The 26,030-nt window shown below is 34.0% G+C and overlaps 1 protein-coding gene and 1 long non-coding RNA gene across 2 annotated transcripts in view; one reads left to right on the top strand and one right to left on the bottom strand.

Annotated features, from left to right (window-relative positions):
- Window positions 1-6,042, top strand: part of LOC123540489 (uncharacterized) — a 38,985-nt gene extending 32,943 nt beyond the window's left edge. The window contains exons 7-10 of the mRNA XM_053526574.1: window positions 555-706; window positions 1,820-1,977; window positions 2,677-2,786; window positions 5,317-6,042. Coding sequence (XP_053382549.1) covers window positions 555-706; window positions 1,820-1,977; window positions 2,677-2,786; window positions 5,317-5,420 — 524 coding nt within the window. The 3' untranslated portion in view covers window positions 5,421-6,042. The remainder of the gene's footprint in view (window positions 1-554; window positions 707-1,819; window positions 1,978-2,676; window positions 2,787-5,316) is intronic.
- A 3,243-nt stretch (window positions 6,043-9,285) lies between these two features.
- On the bottom strand, window positions 9,286-14,680 carry LOC128549580 (uncharacterized). The gene is made up of 4 exons (XR_008367799.1): window positions 13,969-14,680; window positions 13,194-13,274; window positions 12,901-12,989; window positions 9,286-9,900 (listed from the first exon to the last, which is right to left on the bottom strand). It is a non-coding gene; the product is annotated as an uncharacterized LOC128549580 (long non-coding RNA).
- Window positions 14,681-26,030: the final 11,350 nt, after the last annotated feature.

Below are 26,030 nucleotides of genomic sequence, written 5' to 3'. Positions count from 1 at the left end.
AGGCCAGTCACTAATAGAAATGGTGGAAAATATAGGAGGTGGGTGCTTCATATACCAGTCAGCAAGTACAATTTTAATTATATGAAACATATATCAATGGGGATGGGATAAATTGGGAAGGGTAAGGGAATGTCACGGTATGACTTAAAGAGGGAGAGGTAGGGATAAGGGGTGGGGGGGGGGGGGGTGGGGAAGGGTGAGGTTGTACATTGTTGCTTTGAGTAAATTATCGCATTTATGATAAAGTGTTTGAGTATATCATAAGATGATTTATTTGTGTTATGTTGTTCACAACTAGTAGGATATAATTAAAGGTCATTCTACTTTAAAAAAGTGATAAAATTAAAGCCTATAAGAAGACCTTTTAAAAGCACAAAACGCAACACCGTAACTATTTTCGTTTATTTTCCATGGCCTTCACTAAAAATTGAATTCGTTTCTTATTATATGTTACAAGTTTCATTCATTTTTACTATCATGTCCTCACTCACAAAGGTCAGTTACAATAAGACGTCACTATGCCTAAACACTTCACTAAAATATTTTCGATTCAGGTCTAACCGATGCTATACGTGCGACAAAACTCGATCTGGATGGGTCTGGAAACAAGATAAAAGTGTTTAATGAAAATGGAGATGGTAATATCGGCTACAGAATCTACAACATTCAAAAGGATGATGATCCCCAAAACCTCATTTATGTTGAGGTCTGTGTTAAACATATCTTCTTTACGATGATATTTAAGAAAAGAAGAGCGGTTTTTGAAGAATCGAATGCATAGAATGATAGAAAAAAAAACGCGAAATTTAAAGTGAGATTTTAAGAGTTTAAGATTTCATATTTTACAAAATAATGGAGACGTGAATTGTGAAATTGCTGGCGCTAACTGAAACAATAACTTACTAAATAATTTGTGTTATTAAAGTGTTTGTTCTTACTTTTTATTAACATTTATTCACATTCGCCCATAAACAAAGTCCCAGGTTTTGGCATGGGCACTTGCTAAATGTCAATTTCTCTTACCAGCACGGCCCACAACTAATTTGGTCAAGTCTCCGATTAAATGACTTAATGATAATAAAGACCAGCTTAGCCAGTACAAGCACATCATAAAATCTTAACATACGAATCATAAACACACGAAGTGGTTAATTGAGCTACTGATGACAGGCTGTGCACGTGACCTTACATCTTGGGCTATACAAACTGTGCACGTGACCTTACATCTTAGGCGATACAGGCTGTGCACGTGACCTTACATCTTGGGCTATACGGGCTGTGCACGTGACCTTACATCTTTGGCTATACATGCTGAGCACGTGACCTTACATCTTGGGCTATACAGGCTCTGCACGTGACCTTACATCTTTGGCCATACAGGCTGTGCACGTGACCTTACAACTTGGGATATACAGGCTGTGCCCGTGACCTTACATCTTGAGCTAATAATATTCTAACGTCTGTTTTATTTATACGCGAACATAAAAGGAGACCCCATGAGCAGATATAGTAAAAATGTATCTATATCCACTATATATCATGTATGGTTTATTTTCATATAAACACCATTGTGTTATAATGTTAAGGATGGCCCTTTCTTTTTGAAGGTTGCCTGCGGAATCTGGCATCATTCGCAAGAAAAGTGAACACATTGGCGCAATATAAAAATTCTTTCAAAGTTGGAGACTAAAATTTAATAGATGAAACTACTTTTAGTCAAACGCATTTCGACAAATTTCAAATTTTTGCCGTTATGATGCTTATGATACACATCACAAAAGTAGAATGTATTTTAAAAAATAAACACACTGATTTTTAGGTCGGACGGTATCCACTAGGAGGCACATTTACATTCGAGAAAAGCATGACGGTACACCCAACAGGAGCACAGATCGTGTCCACCTGCCCCAATAAGAAGGCTTGTTCTGGCTGCTTTGGGACAGAAACGATAGTTGACAAAACAGAAGACGAAGCAGAGTATGTTAATAAAACAGTTTTTAATATAAAAAAGTATTTTTTGAGAACCGTTATAAAAGTAATTTAGAAAACGTCCATTTACTAAACTGTCATTATGCACGTAGTAAATTTGCTGAATTGCACCGCTTTTCATCTTGCGTATTCATTTTTGTATTTAATCGTATTTTATTTTGTATTTAGATTGATATTTAATTTTTGTCATTTTCAATCGTCAGATATTACAATTTGTTTCGAAATATTCTAAGTATTTAATTGTTTGTATTCAGATTTGTCACCATATTGAATAAACATCTTTTTTTGTAATTTCCATTTTTACCAATGTTAAGAACTTATACGGTTGGAGTGCGGTCATAAAATTACACTTTTAGAATAAGTCAGACTGGAAAATACGGCTTCTTGTCGAAAAATCAGGGTTTCACTTTGTGACGAATCAGTCTGTAACACAAGGTGGTCTAGATTCTTCAACACGGGGCCATCCCGAGCTTGTGACAGGTATGCCGTGAGGTTCCGATAGGGCTTTTCGGAACGTTACACAGGTGTACCGAACTGATGTGCGAGCAGCTAGGACCGAAACAAGTGCAAGTCGGACGAAACTGATTTACACAATCAAGCCCACCAATTTCATGGAAATGAAAGTGACTGCGTAGACACAATTACATATAGGCGTAAAATCACGATTCTTATATCACTTTCTTTTAGATCTGTTGATGTCGGAATGCTGGTACTTGGCGTCCTGCTGGCTGTTGCTGTCATCATTGTGGTTATCCTGGTTTTAGTTACTTTGCGATTGCGCAAAGTGCGTGCAGGAGGTAAGTGTTCTGTTACGATTGTACCTTTAGTTAAGATTATAAAAATTAAATGGACAAGAACAAAGGGTACGTTAAATACAGACAGAGCCATAAATTGCAAAAAAAGGCACATCGCAACTAGAAACTTTAGTGGATAGATATAGAAGACGGGTTGCTAAGTTGCTTCAGCATAGTTTAGGTCATATGGCGATTTTTGAGTTATTTAATGATGGAGAAAGAACCCGAGTGTCCCTCTCGGCATTATTTCAGCCACTGACTTGTACCGTGGAAGAACCATCGACCTCTTGTAAAGCCGGTTTGACGGCGTCCTGATATATTTTATGGATTTTTTTGGTAGGATTTCGAAAAAAAACCTTTAACGGTGAGTGAGGAGAAGGAAATTCGAAGTCAAAGACTTACAATCGGCCACGGCAAATTTTCTTTGTTTGAGACAAAAAGATACATTTTAAGATTCATTTTTCATTAATTCTTTACTCGTTTGCGTTTTTATACCCCGCGACAACGAAGTTGTAAAGGGAGAGGGGTATACTAGTTTCAGGTTGCCTGTTCGTCTGTCTGTCTGCCCGTCCGTAGACACAATCTTGTGCACACTAACTCTCCTCATCCCCTTGACACAATTTAATAAAACTTCACTAAAGTGATCAGTAACAACAGTAGTTGTGCATGGTGCATGTTAGGTTATTTCAGATTTTTTGGCAGAGTTACGGGACTTTGTTTTTGTTAATATACCATATACATAAACACAATATTGTGTGCACCAGCTCTTCTCATCCCCTTAACACAATTTAATGAAACTTCACACTAGTAATGTTAAACACCAGTAGTTGTGCATCGTGCATGTTAAGTAATTTAAGAAAACAAATTACAGAGATATAAGTAACACCAGTTGTTGCGCATGGTGCATGTTAGATTCTTTAAGAAAAGAAATTAAAGAATTACGCGGCTTTGACTTTTGTTACTATGTTAGGTTCTTTCAGCAAATAAATCTGCACAGTTTTGGCACTTTGTGTTTTGTTAATATGCTATATACATAGAATCTGCATATGCAATCTTGTGCGCGCCTAATATCCCGAACCCTTGCACACAATTTAATGAAATTTCACACAGGTGATCAGTACCAACCCTTGTTGTGCATGGTCAAGTTACGTGTTTTAGATAAATATTCTGCAGAGCTGTGGAATTTTGTTTTCGGTAACTATACTATATACATATAGTCTGCATATGCAATATTGTGCTCAACTAATCTCCCGAAACATTGCAAACTGTTAAATGCAACTTCACACAAGTGATCAGTACCAGCCTTACTTGTGCATGGTGCATATTAGGTTCTTTCGGAAAAATATTCTGCCGAGTTACGGACTTTGTGTTTTGTAACTATACTATATACAGAGAGTCTATATACATACAGTCCACATTATTATGCAATCTTATGTGCGTAAAGCTACACTGTACTGTGTCAGTGTGTGCAGTGGTTACATTTATCAGCTTCAGTGATAGCTCTAAATAGCTTTATCTGCCATATGCCTGCCATAAACCAGTAACAAGTCTTTTAAGGAGATGTCACGACTGAGATAGTTTAGCATTATTACAATACACAGTCGGTATTGAAATTGTGTTTCCAATACATGTGCTAATTAGATAAATCCTCAATATCTATGTGAAAATAAGGGATGTGTTTTGTATGATTGCAACACTGTGAGTTGCTCTAATTACTGACAAATGACTGAAACAATAGGAATTCGTACGAGAGATGGATAGACAAAACGACAGTGAGGTAACAATATATTCTTTTATTGTTTTAATGTATGAGTTGTAAGCTACAATAAAGAATACCCATTTTATGAAAATCAATCTGGAAGTAAGAAATAACAGAAAAAAATTAATTAGGTCATGAGTCATCATATACCTGTCAAAATTTGTCATTAGTTTTCACGAGCTGTCAAAATTACTTTTATCTCTCTGTTCTGCAAATGCATCGTTTTTGAAAGTATCTTGGACGGACATTGTAGTGTGTAACTTACTTTACATTCCACATTAATATTTGTGCTTGAAATTGCTTTGTTGAGCTCACCGACGTCACATATGAATGTCTATTGTTTTAGTTTACTGTGTGTTACAAATGTATCAAATCTCAATATTAAGATGTAAGAATTGTTCCTTTCTGGTAGACAATGGAAACTATTTGGTTGAATCACAATATAACAGTTTTTGGAAAGAACTGAATATTCTTTGGTTTTTTGTTATTCACCGGAAATTCAAAAAGTGACATCACCTTAAAATAGTGTTCATGTTAAATAGAATTACCATTACTTTTCATTTTTATGCTTATTTTATTTTATTTTACACATTTCTAAAGGAAATCGTTTTCGAACAATTAATATCTAAGGAAAATGGTTTACAAGTGACCATGTTTTGCAACATGTACATTATATGAATAGGGTCTACTAAATAAAGGGGTATCACTTAGCAAATAAATCTCGTTATTCTCAGACGAATGAAGTATGATTCTACCATTCTTCTGAACTTTCAGCCAGTGAGATTTATCTGACTCCGACGATAGGAAGTGAAGGCGGCCGGAGTTTAACGAGACAGGAAGCGATTGGAAGTGAGGAGTTTTCCGTAATCACCCCTTGAAATACAAACAAACGACACTTGACACACAAATATCCGTTTTTTGTTGTTGTTTTTTTTTGTTTTGTTTTTTTGTTGTTGTGCATTTTTCACGTTGAAAGCTTACCTAGTGACTGAGCGACGCTTTTTCTCCTGGCCGACAAAGACTGTTTCAAGTTTGTTTATTTGTTTGTTCGTTTTGGAATAAAAGCCGTTTTCTTTCAACAGTATTTCAGTTACGTAACGGCTTGAAATTAACCTAACCAGTGTCCCTGGATTCTGTAACAGCATAAACAAGTTATCAGCTGACAACTTCCCCACATGAATCAGAGTTTGAAGATGGTCCAGTTCAGACTCAATGACTTTTATCAAATCGTAAAGGAGAACACACGCCTCGCCCGAGTATCGATCTCACGATCCAACGATGTACATTTGTGCTCTCCCTATTGAGATAAGCGGGCGAGCTCGACTGTATTAGGTGTGACCGGATTTAAACCCATATGTTACATTATTTGCATTCGAATATGAAATTAATGTACAACTATGTTTTTCAAACTCAAAAGAACACTACTACGAAATTCATTTTATCTGTCTTATTTTATCTTCATGTATTTTTTATAAATAAATCTATACTTTGATTGTTAAACAGTTTTTTTTTCTAGTTACGGCTGGTGTGTAACTCACTTGCCTAGTAAAACAAGAGCAAGTCGTTTACATAATATTTAACCCGTATCCAGCTTAATTTCTCTCTAACAAACTTGTCCATCTTTTAATTTGGACAGTGGCATAAATGTTAAATACCCACACCGATCGAGTGACTTACTCTTTTCGCCCACAAAATCTTCATGAAAATAATTCTTATAAGACAGGTAATATACAGTTATACTACAAACTTTAAGGTGAATAAGTCCGGCTCTTCCCGAATAGATGTTTTCACAACCTTATCTTCAAATTTATTTCGTCAATTTCTTTTCAACTCTCTTACACTGTATTAACAAAATGTGACTGAAATTTAACTAAATGCACTGATTTATGTACATATTATAACATCAATTCAATAAAATGTTGGACATCAAACACAAAACACATTGTCTTTGCCTAATATATGCCCCTGTTAATTTGAAACTATATTCTTGTATATCTCATATTTGTGATGCAAATCCTGTATAATTACCATCATGGAAACACAAAAGAATACTTATTTTGTGGGGCCTTTTTAAAGACCCACCACGACCTAGTGACCTACTTATTTCTCCCACAAAATATTCATGAAAATCATTCTTATAATACCAGTAATATATAGCTTTTCAGGTGGACAATTTAGGCCCTACCTGATTAAATGTGTTTTCACAATCTTACCTGCAATTTATTCGGTCAGTCTCTTTTCAGTATAGTTTTAAGAATATAGATAAATGACTGTCCGACACTGTAGAAACAAAATGTATTTGAAATTTAACTAGATACACTGATTTATGTACGTATTACTATATTAATTCAATAAAATTTTCAGACATTAAACACATTGTCTTGGCCTGATATATCTCACTGTCAATTTGAAACTAAATCCTTGCATATCTCATATTTTTCATGCAAATCATGCATGATTACCATCATGGAAACACAAAAGAATACAGTTATTTTGTGGTGCCTCTTTAAAGACCCACCACGACCTAGTGACCTACTTTTGCACGCTCAGAAACTTCACGAAAATCATTCTTATAAGGTGTGACCGGATTTAAACGCATATCGGAAAAGAGTGGGTCTAAATAATTTAGTTTTGCGGGTTTGTTACTGAACAAAAGTTATAAAAAGTATATACCAATGGATTCGTCTTGGAACGAAGTATACAATGAGATAGTCAAACTACGACTACGACTCTTTCATAAGTCGTATGATAACGAATTTGATAACAAAATTGGTCATGTTTCTTTTCAAAATGAAGGGCTGCTTCAAAATACGTGCTGAGTTCGTTTAAAATGTATTTACAGACAGACAAGAAATTTATCTAGTTCCTACCACCCTTTAAATTACCTTAATTGTTTTCAAAAGGCTGACGATTTACGTTTACAAATACACTTTAGAATGCTTCAAACGATTGTTTTCATCGTCCTTTGTTGACATGACAGACTACTTTTTAGCTGCTATAAATATGAAAATTGCACGGAGAAATCGTGTTCGATTCCCGCCAATTATAATATAGGATAGTTCTTCACGACATTTACCTTAAGGGAGAGTTCTTTATCCCGATAATCATTCTCGACAGGTGTGAAAGATCCAATAACACTATTCAAATAGTACAGTAAAAATATTTCAAGAATAATTAACAGTTTTTTGGGTGTGTTTTTTTTTTTTGTCAAAATATTCTACAACCTCAAATGAAATCTAAATCATCTGCTTCTTTGAACTTTCTTACTTTTTTAAACGGTGTGTTTAATTTAATAAAAGTGTTATTGTTCCAAACTTTGTAAAATTTCTTACTTTAAAGACCATTAGGTCTTTTGAATAATTCGACTACCAGACTAGTCATTTAAACCTTCAGTCTGTACAGAGAAAAACATATCGCAGCCATTTAAACTATTCAAACCTGATGGAGCTCTATTATATCAAATAAATGTAATTATGTCAATAAAGGTCTTCATTTATGGGTTTTAGCACGCCTGAATCTTAAGTCTGACAACAGATTGATTTTATGGTTCCGCTGACTTCGTTGATAAGCTAAAATGTTGTAAAACTTTGCTAGATCCCTCGTCCGAGTTATATGAAGGAGTGCCTATCTGAACATTGTGTGTACAGTTTAGTGCAACTTACGATTTCCGCGAGTCCGTTGGATAGCTTCTTCGCAGGAAATAGATTCTACATTGCAAATAGCGTTTCCGACACTTGAGGTTAGGAGAAGCAATTCGGACACTAGACAGCGACCTAAAAGGCCTTAGTCATGCCTAAGGGCAGGTCCGGATCCAGAAATATCTTTATTTGGTGGGGTTAGGCTCTAGTTTAGAGTGAATGTGCCAACAGCGGGACGCATAGCTCCGATCGGGAGTAGGTTTCAGGGTGTTCTCCCCCGGCAAAAATTTGAAATATATATATGTAATGGTAGCCTCTGGTCTAAATTTTGAGAAAATATTATTACCAAAATAGCTGGGTGCAACTTTGATGAATATAGGACACTCCGCTGTTAAAACATTTGCATTACTTTGGACGGTTTTTCAAGGCCTTCGTGTTTATCTCAGAAATTTTTGAAAAACATATCACTGACAGAATAAGTTTGGGGAACCAATATCATTAATTGTTTAGCTGTCCCTCTACATAAACAAGTACTACCGAGAAGTCACGAAATCGCAACATTTATAAACTACCGACAACTGAAACTGAAAATACTTTTTGCCTGACTGCCTAGCTGTGTTCCTTTTTGTGAAGAATTTGTAATATTTTGCTTTTCTGTGTGTTTGTTTTGAGTTTAATGGCGTTTTTTTCAACAGTATTTCAGTCATGTAACGTCAAGCAGTTAACCTAACCAGTGTTCCTGGATTCTGTACCAGTACAAACCTGTTCTCCACAAGTGACTGTCAACCTCCCCACATGAATTATCAGAGGTGGAGGACGAATGATTTCAGACACAATGTCTTTAATCAAACCATCACAAAGAACATATGCCTCGCGATCCGTAGACCAACGCTCTCCCTACTGAGCTAAGCGAACGGCCTTGCATTTCTGTACAAGACTGATGATAGACACACGGATGTAGGATTTCTATTTACACAAGGTCTTGGAAACAAAATTACCTTTTTTATAATTAGGTATAACAAACTCACAAACAAAAAAGTGTTAGTATATAGCATCTTCTGTTAATGCCTGTGCTATTAATGATAAAAAGAATGAAAGGGACAACAAGTTAAGTAATTTATGACAACAGTTTTATTTTGCAGCATAACAAATTCATGCATGTCCACACATATAAAAGTATATATTATCAATACACAATTATGCACAGAAAGTTGTGCTACAAAAGGAACCAAACTCCAAAACAGTGTTACTTCCCCTTATCTGTACAGTTTGACAATATTCCTTCATGGAGGTTGCAAAAGGAACTAGAATGGTGTTGACAGAAAATGTTTCATTCAATCATGTAGTATACCGACGGCTCAATAATGTTATTAATTAAAACTGACATAACTAAAACAACTGAACACAAAACAAATGTACATGTCTACATAATGTCCACGACACTTAACAAGTTTTAATTGAAATGAACAGAAATGTAGGAAACTACAATGTAGTTGTCATTAGCCGTCAAAGAAGGGCCACAACTCCAGACAAAATAATCGATCATAAAAGTCAGGACAACATGTACATATCCACTTCATACCGTTGATGTATACCAAGTTTCAATTCAGTTGGATGGAAACTGTACGACTTAACTTTACAATGTGATGGAATTATTTCGAGGTCCAAAACGGCAACAACTCCAGAAAAAATAATTAGGCATAGAAGTCCCGATGCATTCCTGTTGATGATGTAAACAGAGTTTTATATGAATTTGATGGCAACTGTATGGGTTAAGTTCTTTGACACCGTAGACATAAAAGGAGTTTATTATATATCTTGGAATAAGTATGCTTTAAAAGTTTTCATAACGTAGTAAGCTGGTTTCATTTTAACCTAGTTTAAAAGGAGCTTCTATATATATCACTAACCAAGAGCTAGAAGTCCGAGTCATGAATTTTACATACATGTCTTCTTGTTATAATGAATATTTGTGCCAAGTTATGTGAGCTGCAATACATTCATAACAAGAGGGCCCTAAAGGCCCTGTTTCACTAACCTGAAGAAAGTAGGTCAGTAGGTCACATTCATGGTCACTGAAGTCAGTTTTAAGATCGGTGTGCAAAAATGAACATGTCATCCAAATTTCAAGGCTGTATCTTAAAAAACAAATAAAGTAGGTCACTGGGTCACATTCCACATGACCCAGATTCAAACTTGACCTAAAGTTCATCAAGATTAACATTCTGATCAAGTTTCATGAAGATACAGTGGTCTCTAGGGTGTTAACAAGCTTTTCCTTTGATTTGACCTGGTGACTTAGTTTTTGACCCCACCTGACCCACATTTGATTTTGAACTAAAGATAATCAATATTAACATTCTGACCAAGTTTCATTATAGTATGATCATAAATGTGGCCTCTAGAGTGTTAACTAGCTTTTCCTTTTATTTGACCTGGTAACTTGTTTTTGACCCCCATGACCCAGATTTGACCTTGACCTAATGATCGTCATGGTTAACATTATGAATAAGTTTCATTTAGGTATAGTCATAAATGTGGCCTTTAGAGTGTAACAAGCTTACCCTTGATTTGACCTGGTGACCTAGTTTCTGACTACTTGACCTAAATTTAAACTTGACCTAAAGATAATTAAGGTTAACATTCTGACCAAGTTTCATGAAGATACAGTCATAAATGTGGCTTCCAGAGTGTTAACAAGCTTTTCCTTTGATTTGACCTGGTGACCTAGTTTTTGACCCCACCTGACCCAGATTGAACCTTGGCTTAAAGATCATCAAGGTTAATATTCTGACTAAGTTTCATTAAGGTATAATCATAAATGTGGCCTCTAAGAGTGTAACAAGCTTACCATTGATCTGACTTGGTGACCTAGTTTCTGCCTCCACATGACCTAAATTTGAACTTGACTGAAACATTATCAAGGTTAACATTCTAACAAAGTTTCATAAAGATAAGTCATAAATGTGGCCTTTAGAGGGTTAGCAAGCTTTTCCTTTTATTTGACCCGGTGACCTGGTTTTTGACCCCACCTAACCCGTATTCATAATTAACCTAAAGACCATCAAGATCAACATTCTGACAAAGTTGTATGAAGATACAGTCATAAATATGGCCTTTAGATTGTTAACAAGCTTTTCCTTTGATTTGACCTGGAGTACATTAACTCCCTGAGGCCGATATCGTAACATACCTGCTGCGGCGGGATAAGAATTACCACCTGACGTCGAAGAACATTATCTAACCTTATCATAATCACACTCGCATACAGTCAGTTGAAATCATGCAGGGATTAACTTGGGTGTAAACTGAAATCATGATTAACTTGGGTGTAAACTGAAATATACATTGAAATTTTCACTTCGAAATATTCATAATTTTAACACACCTACTGCGTTTAATAGATATTTGAACATTAAATTCCCATAAATAGAAATGCATCATTAACACTGAATATTTACATCAGCATTACATAAATTTACACCCGTTTTGTGTTAATATCAGTGGTTTATTTTGATGTATAATCTATTTCTAAACATGTACACAAATGTTGTGTGTCACGCGCTGAGACAGTTAAGTTGTAATATTTACATCCATCTTTGAATAATTATTAAAGTTACAAACACGCGTTTATTTACATATACTTTTTGTATTTTATGAAACATGCTTTGTTGTGTTATTTTTTATCCATTTGTATCGTATGTAATGTAAGTGTACCAATATTTCAGCCTTCTAAAACTTAACATTTTCCGACCATTCATTTATCTGATAATGGAATCGCATCGTCGGAATCATCATCCGATGGAACTGATATTTCAGAATCAGCATGATAATAAATAAATATTTTCATCATTTTAAGAAAGATCTCTGGCCGACGACATTATTTTACTCTTTTGAAATATAGTATGAACGAAACACAGCGGAGATCGTCTTTTTATTTCATTTACATTACCGCATAGTTACAGACATTTATTTTAACAAGGGAACTAATTATTAGCACAACTAGTAATTATTACATCAAAGAAATAATAGCCAGTATGCAAAGAAATTTTGCTTTTGTCAAGATTATCAAAAATCAACAAGTACTTATCGCAATCATCATGATCTCGGTGCCGCGACTATACTCGTCAATCGCCGTCCTGGGGAGTCCTGATAACGCGCGTATAGTCGCATATCGACGCTACAGGGGTAGAAAATATAACGCCTATAGTCGCATTTCGGCCCCAGGGAGTTAAATACAAATATAACTGTTATATTTTAAAAGAGGGACATAACATCCCTGAAATAGATAAGGGACCTACTATTTATGGTAAATATGTACAATAAGTTACAAGGGTACTGGATAGAAAGTGGGGGAGGAGCTGAGTACATACTGTAGAATGTATTTAATTCAAAGTCCAAACAGGGCCATAAGTTTAGAAATGGGTCACTAGATGTAAAATTCACTATAGTATGTATATGTTTGCTGCCTGGCCATGAAGTATACCATGATCCATTTGAATCTGATTGAATTTACAGAAGGAGTTTTAATACACAAGGTATCAAGGTAGCTGTGATATAATAATTTAAAAATAAACAAATGGCATATTAATTGGAGGAACAAATAATCAAATTTGATAGCCCTGTCCATTTAATGCTGATGTTGTGTACCAAGTTTCATATGAACTGGTAATTAGTATACACATGAAAGAATTTAATAAAAGCAGCAACTATCCTGTACCTTTCTGATGTCTACTAGTACTGTTCATGGTCTAGCCAAAGCCCCATATGGCTGCATTGAGGGTATTTATTCACCATATCATACTTCAACTGCAATAAAAGACAAACATGCTAATATTTATATACATAAATTTTACTTTCACAATTAAATGTGCTTTCTCTTTAAAATTCAGTTGCTGACACTTTATATTAAAACAATTTTGAGAAATATATAAATCTAAAATCAATTATTATAGTTAGTTTAATAAATGCTTTAGTAAATGTCACATTTATTTAAAAAAAACTGACACCTACCTGTATAAAAGTGTAGTCTTCTTCTTGGTAATTATAAAATTCATTGTCCCATTGTTTATTTGGATCAATTTACTTCTTCATCTGAAATAAGTACATTATAACAAAACTATGAGTATAATGAAATTAACATTATATAGAATCTTGACAAGTGTGAATTTATGTATTTTGAAACTACTCATGTAGCTTCACTTCTTTAATTAGGCCTACAGCACTGTTGATGTACAAACTTTAATGTAGTTGTACAATTCATGCATGCCATATGAAAAATAATTATTAAAATTTAACATTATATGGAATCTTGACAAGAGTGAATTTATGTATTTTGAAACTTCTCATGTAGCTTCACTTCTTTAATTAGGCCTACAGCACAGTTCAATGCATGAGATACAAACTTTAATGTAGTTGTACAATTCATGCATGCATATTAGAAATTAACATTATATGGAATCTAGACAAGTGTGACTTCATGTATTTGAAACTACTCATGTAGATCTAGCTTCACTTCTTTAATTAGGCCTACAGCACAATTGATGTAGTGGAACAATTCATGCATGCCATGAAAAATAATTATTATTCTACTAAATCTACTTATTAATCTGGTGTAATCTATGTTATTGTCAGTCAACTTGTATCAATTTGTTAATATCTAAACCATGCTTCATTCAGACCCTTGACCTTTTCAGCTATGCAGAGATATCATTTCATTTGCTTACTTACAGACATCGCTTCTTTTTCATACAAGAATATTATAGACTCTATTAATATTGACATTTACCTTTCTGTACTGTTGGTCTCCATCATGCATTCCTGCTGAATAGGAAATGTGCGAGCCGAACACAGTTCCACGACAGTTTACAAATCAGATCTACAGTATTTTCATGGTGCAGGTATTCATCTGAAACAAACATAAGGCGTCATAGCTAACCGTATGATTCAGGCTCACGTTCAATCATACACGTATTAATTTATGCAAAGGGTTTCAGACCGTCTTCTTTCTAAGTTTCAATTTATGTCAATTTGAATTCAACAAGTGCATAAATGTTTTATTTGCTATGACAATGGCCCATTCTGATCGATTTACTATCTATGAGTATAAAAACAAGAGGGCCAAGATGGCCCTAGGTCGCTCACCTGAAAAACACACCATAACACAACATTTTAAACAGAGTAAACATGTTTGACCTAGTGATTTCATGGAAAAAAATATTAGTAAGTATTTTCTTTGATTTGACCAAGTGACCTAGTTTTTGAACCCAGATGACCCATAATCGAACTTGACCTAGATTTCCTCAAGGCTATCATTCTGACCAAATTTCATGAAGATCAATTGAAAAATACAGCCTCTATCGCATACACAAGGTGGTTTTTCTTTGATTTGACCTAGTGACCTATTTTTTGACCCAAGATGACCCATTTTCAAATTCAGCCTAGATTTCATTAAGATTATCATTTTGACTTAATTTCAGGAAGATCAATTGAAAAATACAGCCTCTATCGCATATTCAAGCTTTTCCTTTGATTTGACCTAGTGACCTAGTTTTTGACCCAAAATGACCCATTTTCAAACTCGGCCTAGATTTCATCAAGTTAATTATTCTGGCCGAAATTCATGAAGATTAATTGAAAAATACAGCCTCTATCGCATACACAAGGTTTTTCTTTGATTTGACCTAGTGACCTAGTTTTTGATCCAAGATGACCCATATTTGAACTTGGCCTAGATTTTATCAAGGAAATAATTCTGACCAGAATTCACGAAGATTAATTGAAAAATACAGCCTCTATTGCATACACAAGGTTTTTATTTGATTTGACCTAGTGACCTAGTTTTTGACCCCAGATGACCCATATTTGAACTTGGCCTAGATTTCATCAAGGTAATCATTCTGACTAAAATTCATGAAGATTAATTAAAAATACAGCCTCTATTGCATACACAAGTTTTTTCTTTGATTTGACCTAATGACCTAGTTTTTGACCCCAGATGACCCATTTTCAAACTCGGCCTAGATTTCATCAAGGTAATCATTCTGACCAAATTTCATGAAGATTAACTGAAAAAAAAACAGTCTCTATTTCATACACAAGGTTTTTCTTTGATTTGACCTAGTGACCTAGTTTTTGACCCCAGATGACCCATTTTTGAACTCGGCCTAGATTGCATCAAGGTTATCATTCTGACTAATTTTCATGAAGATCAGTTGAAAAATATAGCCTCTATCGCATACACAAGCTAAATGTTGACAGACGACAGACGACAGACAGACGCCGGACATCGAGCGATCACAAAAACTCACCTGAGCATTGCTCAAGTGAGCTAAAAATGGGTCAATGCGTTAATTCTGCATCTAATGATTTATCTTTAGAAACTCTGGTGACAGTAGGCTGCATGCATATACCAGTATGCCATGTTCTCTACCCGTTTACATGACTGAGCAAATCGTTTCCTGGTCTTGAAATACAGACGACTGATTATAAACCTTGATTTTTACTCGTTGCAAAATAATTAATTTATAAATTTACCTTATCGTCGTTCCTGCAAGAGCAACTTGACCTGTCAAAATATGTAAACACACGGGAGGCCTTTTGACAGCACAGTCATGTAAAAATCCGAAGGAAATAGTCCAAATTTATTCCAGTTACTTCCATATGCGATACTATCGTGAACTATATTCATATGCATAATGTATCGCATGTACATTTAAGCATAAATTGGATGTTTCTGAATCCTGTCCTTTAACTGGTTTTATGTTAAGCGCGAAAATGATGTAATCCATAAAGCCATGTGCTCAGCCTGATCACATTTCTCCGCACAAACACTTCTTTTGTGTGAAAAAATATGCTGAAATTTACATTTAATCGTGTCAATTACTTTGTGACCGCAACCGTTTCTAAAAATAAAATTGACACATGTGACTTTTATGTGTACTGGCCTTGTAATGATATTATGGATTTTTATCATAAATACACATGTTTATTTCAAATCAATAGTGAAATGATGATGTCTGTATGAAAAAAAGAGAAAATAAAAATTATCTGAAATGATCGACTCTAACTGGCCTTTATATCAAATTTATTTAAAAAATGATTGCTCGCAGGAAGTAGATCTCTCATCTAGGTCGGTTTTGGTCACAATTTTAAACAGAATACTGCTTGCGTGTAGTAGCTGTCGATTTTGAAAAAACATGACCTCCTAAAAATATTTTTTTCTGTCTTCTGTCCGGATTTTCAGGTAAAAAATGGCGAGTGCAATAGCTCATTTTTTTATTTTTTTTATTTTTCATTTTTTTTTTCATTCGAAAAGTCGAGCTAAAAATGTAACAGATTCAACTCTTCACTTCTAACTTCACTAAATTCACTACGTTTGTACACGTTCAAAGTATACGTGCAAGCATAAAAATATAAGTGCATGTAATTACTTAAAATTATATGTAATGCAAAGATATGTAGGTGAACATAAATATATAGAGGATATTTGTTTGTTTTTCGTGAATATGGAATATATCTCACTGAGAAGTGAGAAAATTTCAAATATTTTCACGAGCGCGTAGCGCGAGTGAAAATGTGAAAATTTTCTCACTTCGAGGTGAGATATATTCCATATTCACGAAAAACAAACAAATTTTCTTTTTATTTTATGCTCAATTACGTTGAGAAATGCATTTTGCAACTGTTTTAATCTCAGCGCGGGAAACAGACGCGCGTAAACAGACATGCCGTCAGACGTGCTGTGACGTTATAAAGACGCATGCAACATAAAGTTCCATTTTGTTTTATATTTTGCTGCATAACGGTATGAAATTCTCTTTAAGTAAAATAATTTGAATCGAGAAATATATTATAAAGAACAAAGTGCGACTATAATTTTCATCCTGTTTTAAGCAAATAATTTAAAATTCATACACAATGTATGAGGGGGCGGAGCTCATATCTCTCACAGTGTGAAAATATAGATTTCATATTTTCACAGTGTGAGCGACGAGATATGAAAATATTTAACTGATAGAATACAGTATTTCATTAGTTAGCATAAAATAAATATGGATACCCGAGTCTATATTTACGTTTGTTTTCTTATTTTCTATATGACGTGTGGATTTTGGAATTCATTCATTTTGCATTTATATATATACTGAACAGCAAAAGAAACTGTCAAGTTTTGTAACTGTGGTATTTTTATTAAAAAACTTTAATTCATAAATCACTTATGTTTTTCATATCACCTTACACTTGAAGAACTTCACGTGTAAAATTTAAAAAAAAAACAATCAACCGTGAAGTCAGTAGTCGCACAATAGCCGTTTTGCACGAAACTGACGTACGTCTGTATTGTCATTGGAAATATTGATAATTGACTAACTCGAAAAACAGCATAAAGTTTTAAAAATATTGTTGAACCGCACAACTGAATTAACTTTAGCGCATGCGCCCATATGGGATGTTACAATGCAACTGACTCGCAAAAGATATAGCCTTTCCATCGGCTATTGTAGGACTACCGTTGATTGATTTTTAAAAAAAATGTCACGTGAAAATCTTTAAGTGTAATTTTGGTATGAAGAAACAATTCAAATTTAAAAAATCTCTATTTCAAAATATACCTATGATACATCTGGATAGTTTCTTTTGCTGTTCAGTATATATATATATATATATATATATATATATATATATGATTTAAGTTTTTTAATCAGTACATCCCAATAAAGTATAAGTAAAATTTAGCCAACATCATGATGAGAGCAAATATGGGAACTAAACATTTTATGAAATTTAGTTACGAGTATAATTTTATATGACTTCGAATACCAACATCCTAATGACATTTAATACTACTTCAGCCGAATGAGTCAGTTGCTATGCGTTAAAAGCTCACGCCTTCCCCGTCCCTCATGAGATTTGCCCACATGACTGTTCATTTTGCATTTCATATAAAAACCGATTTAATCATACTATTGTTACATTATATCAAAATAAACTTCTAAAATTGTTGATTAAAAGGAGTCGTCATTATTCGTATTGATCGGTCACATTTGCATACATTTGTGTTCCGCCAATGGCAGTTCAGCACGTTTGGATCTAAATTTTTTATAGTAGAATTTGATTAAACTATGACTTTTCAAAACATCAAAATATACTTAGAAAATTCAGCAAATAAAAAAGATAGGTTCGCGTGCTTGTTTTTTTTTATTTGCTAGACTGATTTGAAAAAATTGGACCGCATGCATTTTTTCATAATAAGAGCCTATGGGAAAACCACAACTTTCATAACGTTTTCGCGAAAAGATTTTTTTTTTTTACAATATAGATTTTGGTGAAACTTCTCATAGTAGTTTATAAACATATTATGGCCTATAACATTGCGAAATAGCATGTATAGGTCCGTGCGCTTATTTTTGAGATATTTGACCAAGAAATCGATTCGGACATTCAACGCCAACTTTAAGACAATAATTGGAATAATTTAACGCGTCATATGTTTTAATATCATATTTTGACTTTAGAAATATAATAATAATGCTATTGTAATAATATTATTCACACCTTGCCATTTTTTTCATAAAATGATTTTCATTTCCGTACGCCGAATCCAGGCGTTGTTCTACGTTTTCCGTATAAATTACGTTACGTCATCGCTTCCGGTTTATCAAACACGCAGAACTACCCCAAGGCGGGAAATTGCCCACTTCTCGTCTGCTTTCGGATTACACGCAAATTTGTTTGAAATATAAAAATAACGGAAGAAGACATGGATGAAAGTTTAAATTTAGAGAATTTGTCTCATGCGCGACCAAATCTGCAGCCAGTACTGCTTTTGATAACATATTTGACATTTTTGCTCAAACTTGTACCAAATATGAACAACCGAGATATTGTCACTATTACAGACCCAATACAACATAATGACCTACTTCTTCCTCCCATATGAATATCGTGCAAATCTTTCTGATAATTTATAAATAACTGGTATAATACAGTTTCGGATGGATAATTCAGTCATTCCCTGAATTATTGTGTTCAAATCCGTCTGCAATTTTATTAATACATTCTCTTTTCAGTATGGTTTTAAAACAAAATAATCACTATTTTACACTGTAGAAATAAAGTGTGGTCTAAAGTCACCTTAATACATCAAATAATGTGCACACTACTACCTTAATTTAGTAATATATTTAGACATTAACACATCACGGTTTTATGGCGCGTCTTTAAACCTAATATTATCTTTTTTAAGTCAGCGCCCGTATTAATAAGGGGAATAGCACAGAACCGTAATATCAAATGTTATTTGATTCCGGCTACCTAGCATTATACCAGTTGCCGCGAAGGTATATACCAAAAACTCCTTCTCGGCCCCTGTTCCCTTTGTAAACAAATGAACGTCTTCATTTTTGACCAACAAGTGGTCATGGAAAACGGAATCCCGTTAAAACTTTAAAATTTCTCGTACACGAAGAAATGACTTAGCCCAATCAAAAGAAGATTTTTTCCAGCGACGAATAAACGGTCTGCCGACTACGACATCCCGGTAACAAAAAAAAAACAAGGAACCGATGAGGGATTGCATAGCTTTCGACGTTGTTTTTGGTTTCGATAGTTAATCTGTTTAAATTCGACAGAGAAATTCTAACAGCTATTTCGCTATAATTCAATGTTTAGCCTAAAATAAGAAAGTCTTGGGAAGACTTACGGTTATGTCTGTATCTGGGGAACCTTAAACACAGACATTCTTGACTGAAAATAATTTTAATTCCTCGGCGCAAGTTTCTTTTCTTTGATTTGGCTATGAACTGGTTATTAAAATAACTTTATAAACTTTAAATCTTTTATAACGTATATGGAAACCCAGTAAATTATTGTCTATTTTAAAATTCACCCATTCTATTTAAGTCCTATATATGCCACGTCACGTACACACCTATCTTACCGTTTTACGCTATGTTTTTAAATTGCTGATTTTTCAATTAATATTAAGATTTTTTATCCTGTTTTTATTTTCTTCTTTTATTCCTGCCCGAAAGTTTAAATTTTGTACACGCAGCGGTGTACATGCATTTACAGTAAAATAGCTATTTACCATCGCGCTTTATGTAATTTTGCAGGTATTTTTGCATAAAATGGTCCGTCTTTATATAAATTTGCTTGACAATATCTTATTAAAAATGTAATAGAACTCAAGCTATATTTATTATGTTTAAAGCGATAATATGAAATAATTAAAGGCTTTATGCGCGTATTTTTTTTTTTTTTTTTTTTTTTTGGTACTTGACGCCTGAATTTCGTGATATTTCGTTAAACTAAAAGATTACTCGTTTCTTCACTGTTATAATAGGCTGTTACTCGCTCCGACAAGTCCTTGTTCTGTCCGACTTACAGCATGAATCAACTAGTAAGTGACGATAGTAGCATCATCATTGGCAGGATTGAAGTTGGCATGTTTTATTTTATTCGCCCGACTAGCATGGGCATTTCGACCGACAGCGCCTTAATTGTTGCCTTGGTCAAAGAGCAGCACGAGTCCTCATCCATACACCGCGACCACGTGGCATAATAAACTTAGTTTTCGGCAGCGGGTAAAAGTTTAGTTTTCAGCAGAGCAGTTTTATCTCTAGTATTACATCGAGAAAAAGAATTTGGTACGGATTTATACTGCTTATATACCGTTAGTTGAACTGATACCCGGCTTAATGATAAGATGTAGAACAGAATCTATGCATAACGGACGATAATACCCGAAGGTCATCCATTGCTTAGTGATTGATACGAAACTGACTAGCAACGATGTTTACAGCTTTTCCTTGCAAAATAAATTAAATTATTTGCAGGATAAACTACTTTCTAATATTTTACATTAAGCATTTTGGCTTATAGCATTTTGCACTAACAATTTGGCATCAAGCATTTGACAATTAGCATTGCGCAACGGCCTTCCACTACTTTCTTTATTACATACATTTTCTACAATTATAACGCACAATGTTAGGAAATTCCAAACATGACACGCAAGGTTTTTATACATACAATAACATCTTGTGAACTACAGACGTCCTTATAATGTAATTTTTTTTTCGCATTTAAGGCTGATACAAGTAATACAAATAATAATAGTTGTAATGATGATAATAATAATGATAATAACTCTATTTGAACAAACAGTCATGACAGCACCATGCCCCCTGAAGACAATTTACCCATACTGCCGAACTTTATTAGTCTGTTTCACTGATCTGTCTAGCAATACAGAGGTTAATATGTAGTATAAACGCGTGGAGGAGTCCTCGGATTTTCTGTGCGAGGCATTGAGTTACCTGTATTGTACATTTCCATTATTTCGGGTTCTTCGATGTAAACGTATGATGACATGTCATATATTTTGGCACAATATTCGTGTTTAGTTATACCTTTTGATTATTTTTGATATTTCCCTAATCTGAATTTTATGCAGTGATTTATTATTATTATGCACAACGTCAATAAATATGTCATTGTATAGATATAGGCGTTTCATTAAATTAGTCACTTTCAGTTTCTGTTTAAAATACGACGAATTTATTTTAATCGTTTAGTCATACAAGATAATCTAAATCGGTACGGTTTAAATCTGATTTAATAGTTTGTCAATTAGGTATTCCATTTAAAAGAACATATGCAATGTGGTGAGAGAGATTTTTTCGTAGAAGGAATTATTATTATATTAATAGAATAATATCTATAGAATATTTCATAGAAAGACAAAAAAATGTTTTCAAAGAATTGATAATAAATGACAACGGTGTCGGATCTAAAGTTTGAAATGCATATGCGCCAATAAAGTAAATGTAAGAAATGGCGTATTTGTCTACAGATCAGCAAAATATAATAGGTAAAGGCAGATTTATCGGAAGCATAGAGCACTAAAAACACAGTCTTAGAGCCACGCATCTGCAAAGTAGATCCACAACAAAAGGAAGCTGTAATGGAAAATATTACAGACGGGTTGCTTAAAAAATCTAACAAGTACATATAAATTAATGCCAAATATAGATAGAGGTGGTTGAAGTGGTAAGGGGTAAAAGGGTGAGCGGGGGTGGTGTGGAGGAAGTCGAAGGGGAAAGTAGAACAAGGATGAATATACAAAGGGAATGCTGCATTCCTTAATCACAGTTACACTTCAACGTAAACCACAATAGCGCAGACATTCATGTACCAAAGATAAAAACACAACCACACACAATTACTAACATAACAAAACAGACAGGTAAGATACAAGAACACAGTAGGACACCGTTTTAGACTCACAAGCACACAAACGCACCCCTTTTAGGATGCAGGAACGAACATTTTTCTTACGTTAAGAATGTTTTCATACTGTGAGCTTGAAGAACATTAGTTTCCAAGACAAATAAGGGAAGACAAAACACAGTTCATCGGACTCATTTTAATTTTTATGGCATTTTTCTCACCCACTGTTTAAGCATTTCTGAAACTTTGTAAAATTGAAGAAATGGTGGTACTTTATGAAACATATAATATCCAACTTAATGTTATAGGGATTTCAGGTTTTTGGTTTCGATAGTAAATCTGTTTAAATTCGACAGAGGAACTCTAACAGCTATTTCGTTAGAATTCAAATCTTAGCCTAAAATAAGAAAGTCTTGGGCAGACTTACGGTTATGTCTGTATCTGGGGAACCTTAAACACAGACATTCTTGACTGAAAATAAATTAAATGCCTCGGCGCAAGTTTCTTTTCTTTGTCTTAGCTATGAACTGGTTATTAAAATAACTTTATAAACTTTAAATCTTTTATAACGTATATGGAAACCCAGATAATTTTTCCCTATTTTAAAATTCACACATTCTATTTAAGTCCTATATATGCCACGTCACGTACAAACCTATCTTATTTATAAATACAAGTCATGTTGGAAAACATTATATACATTATCCGTTCTTAGTATGTTTGACCATGCCGCTTACGCTATGTTTTTAAATTGCTGATATTTCAATTATTAAGATTTTTTTATTCTGTTTTTATTTCTTCTTTTTCTGTCCGAAAGTTTAAATTTTGTACTCGCAGCGGTTTACATGAATAGCTATTTACGATCGCGCTTTATGTAATTTTACAAGTATTTTTGCATAAAATGGTCCGTTTTTATATAAATTTGCTTGACAATATCTTATTAAAAATATAATAGAACTCAAGCTATATTTATTATGTTTAAAGCGACAATATCAAATAATAAATGCTTTATGCGCGTTTTTTTGTACGTGACGCCTGAATTTCGTGATATTTCGTTAAACTAAAAGCTTACTTGTTTCTTCACGGTGGTAATAGGCTATTACTCGCTCCGACAAGTTCTTGCTCTGTCCGACTTACAACGTGACTCAACTAGTAAGTGACGATAGCAGCATTATCATTGGCATGATTGAAGTTTGCATGTTTTATTTTATTCGCCCGCCTAGCATGTGCATTTCGACCGACAGCGCCTTAATTGTTGCCTCGGTCAAAGAGCAGCACTAGTCCACCTACATACACCGCGACTACGTGGCATAATAAACTTAGTTTTTGGCAGCGAGTAAAAATTTAGTTTTCAGCAGAGAAGTTTTATCTCTAGTGTTACATCGAGAAAGAGAATTTGGTACGGATTTATACTGCTTATATACCGTTAGTTGAACTGATACCCGGCTTAATGATAAGATGCAGACTAGAATCTATGCATAACGGACGATATTACCCGAAGGTCATCGACTGCTTAGTGATTGATACGAAACTGACTAGCAACGATGTTTACAGCTTTTCCTTGCAAAATAAATTAAATTATTTGCAGGATAAACTACTTTCTAATATTTTACATTAAGCATTTTGGCTTATAGCATTTTGCACTAACAATTTGGCATCAAGCATTTGACAATTAGCATTGCGCAACGGCCTTCCACTACTTTCTTTATTACATACATTTTCTACAATTATAACGCACAATGTTAGGAAATTCCAAACATGATACGCAAGGATTTTTATACATATAATAACATCTTGTGAACTACAGACGTCCTTATAATGTAAATTTTTTTTCGCATTTAAGGCTGATACAGGTAATACAAATAATAATAGTTGTAATGATAATAATAATAATGATAATAACTCTATTTGAACAAACAGTCATGACCGCACCACGCCCCCTGAAGACAATTTACCCATACTACTTTATTAGGCTGTTTCACTGATCTGTCTAGCAATACAGAGGTTAATATGTAGTTTAAACGCGTGGAGGAGTCTACGGAGTTTCTGTGCGAGGCATTGAGTTACCTGTATTGTACATTTCCATTTTTTGTCGGGTTCTTCGATGTAAACGTATGATGACATGTCATATATTTTGGCACAATATTCGTGTTTAGTTATATCTTTTGATTATATTTGATATTTCCCTAATCTGAATTTTATGCAGTGATTTATTATTATTATGCACAACGCCAATAAATGTGTCATTGTATAGATATAGGCGTTTCATTAAATTAGTCACTTTCAGTTTCTGTTTAAAATACGACGAATTTATTTTAATCGTTTAGTCATACAAGATAATCTAAATCGGTACGGTTTAAATCTGATTTAATAGTTTGTCAATTAGGTATTCCATTTAAAAGAACATATACAATGTGGTGAGAGAGATTTTTTCGTAGAAGGAATTATTATTATATTAATAGAATAATATCTATCGAATATTTCATAGAAAGACAAAACAATGTTTTCAAAGAATTGATAATAAATGACAACGGTGTCGGATCTAAAGTTTGAAATGCATATGCGCCGATAAAGTAAATGTAAGAAATGGCGTATTTGTCTACAGATCAGCAAAATATAATAGGTAAAGGTAGATTTATCGGAAGCATAGAGCACTAAAAACACAGTCTTAGAGCCACGCATCTGCAAAGTAGATCCACAACAAAAGGAAGCTGTAATGGAAAATATTACAGACGGGTTGCTTAAAAAATCTTACAAGTACATATAAATTAATGCCAAATATAGATAGAGGTGGTTAAAGTGGTAAAGGGTAAAAGGGTGAGCGGGGGTGGTGTGGAGGAAGTCGAAGGGGAAAGTAGAACAAGGATGAATATACAAAGGGAATGCTGCATTCCTTAATCACAGTTACACTTCAACGTAAACCATAATAGCGCAGACATTCATGTACCAAAGATAAAAACACAACCACACACAATTACTAACATAACAAAACAGACAGGTAAGATAAAAGAACACAGTATATAGGACACCGTTTTAGACTCACAAGCACACAAACGCACCCCTTTTAGGATGCAGGAACGAAAATTTTTCTAACGTTAAGAATGTTTTCATACTGTGAGCTTGAAGAACATTAGTTTCCAAGACAAACAAGAGAAAACAAAGCACAGGTCATCGGACTCATTTTAATTTTTATGGCATTTTTCTCACCCACTGTTTAAGCATTTCTGAAACTTTGTAAAATTGAAGAAATGGTGGTACTTTATGAAACATATAATATCCAACTTAATGCTATAGAGATTTCAGGTTTTTGGTTTCGATAGTAAATCTGTTTAAATTCGACAGAGAAACTCTAACAGCTATTTCGTTAGAATTCAATTCTTAGCCTAAAATAAGAAAGTCTTGGGCAGACTTACGGTTATGTCTGTATCTGAGGAACCTTAAACACAGACATTCTTAACTGAAAATAATTTAAATGCCTCGGCGCAAGTTTCTTTTATTTGACTTAGCTATGAACTGGTTATCAAAATAACTTTATAAACTTTAAATATTTTATAACGTATGTGGAAACCCAGTAAATTTTTCTCTATTTTAAAATTCACACATTCTATTTAAGTC

Source organism: Mercenaria mercenaria, chromosome 16 (genome assembly GCF_021730395.1).
Source record: "Mercenaria mercenaria strain notata chromosome 16, MADL_Memer_1, whole genome shotgun sequence".
Lineage (NCBI taxonomy): Eukaryota > Metazoa > Mollusca > Bivalvia > Venerida > Veneridae > Mercenaria > Mercenaria mercenaria.
Note: the sequence above shows the minus strand (reverse complement) of the source record. Positions and strands in the feature narration are given on the sequence as shown.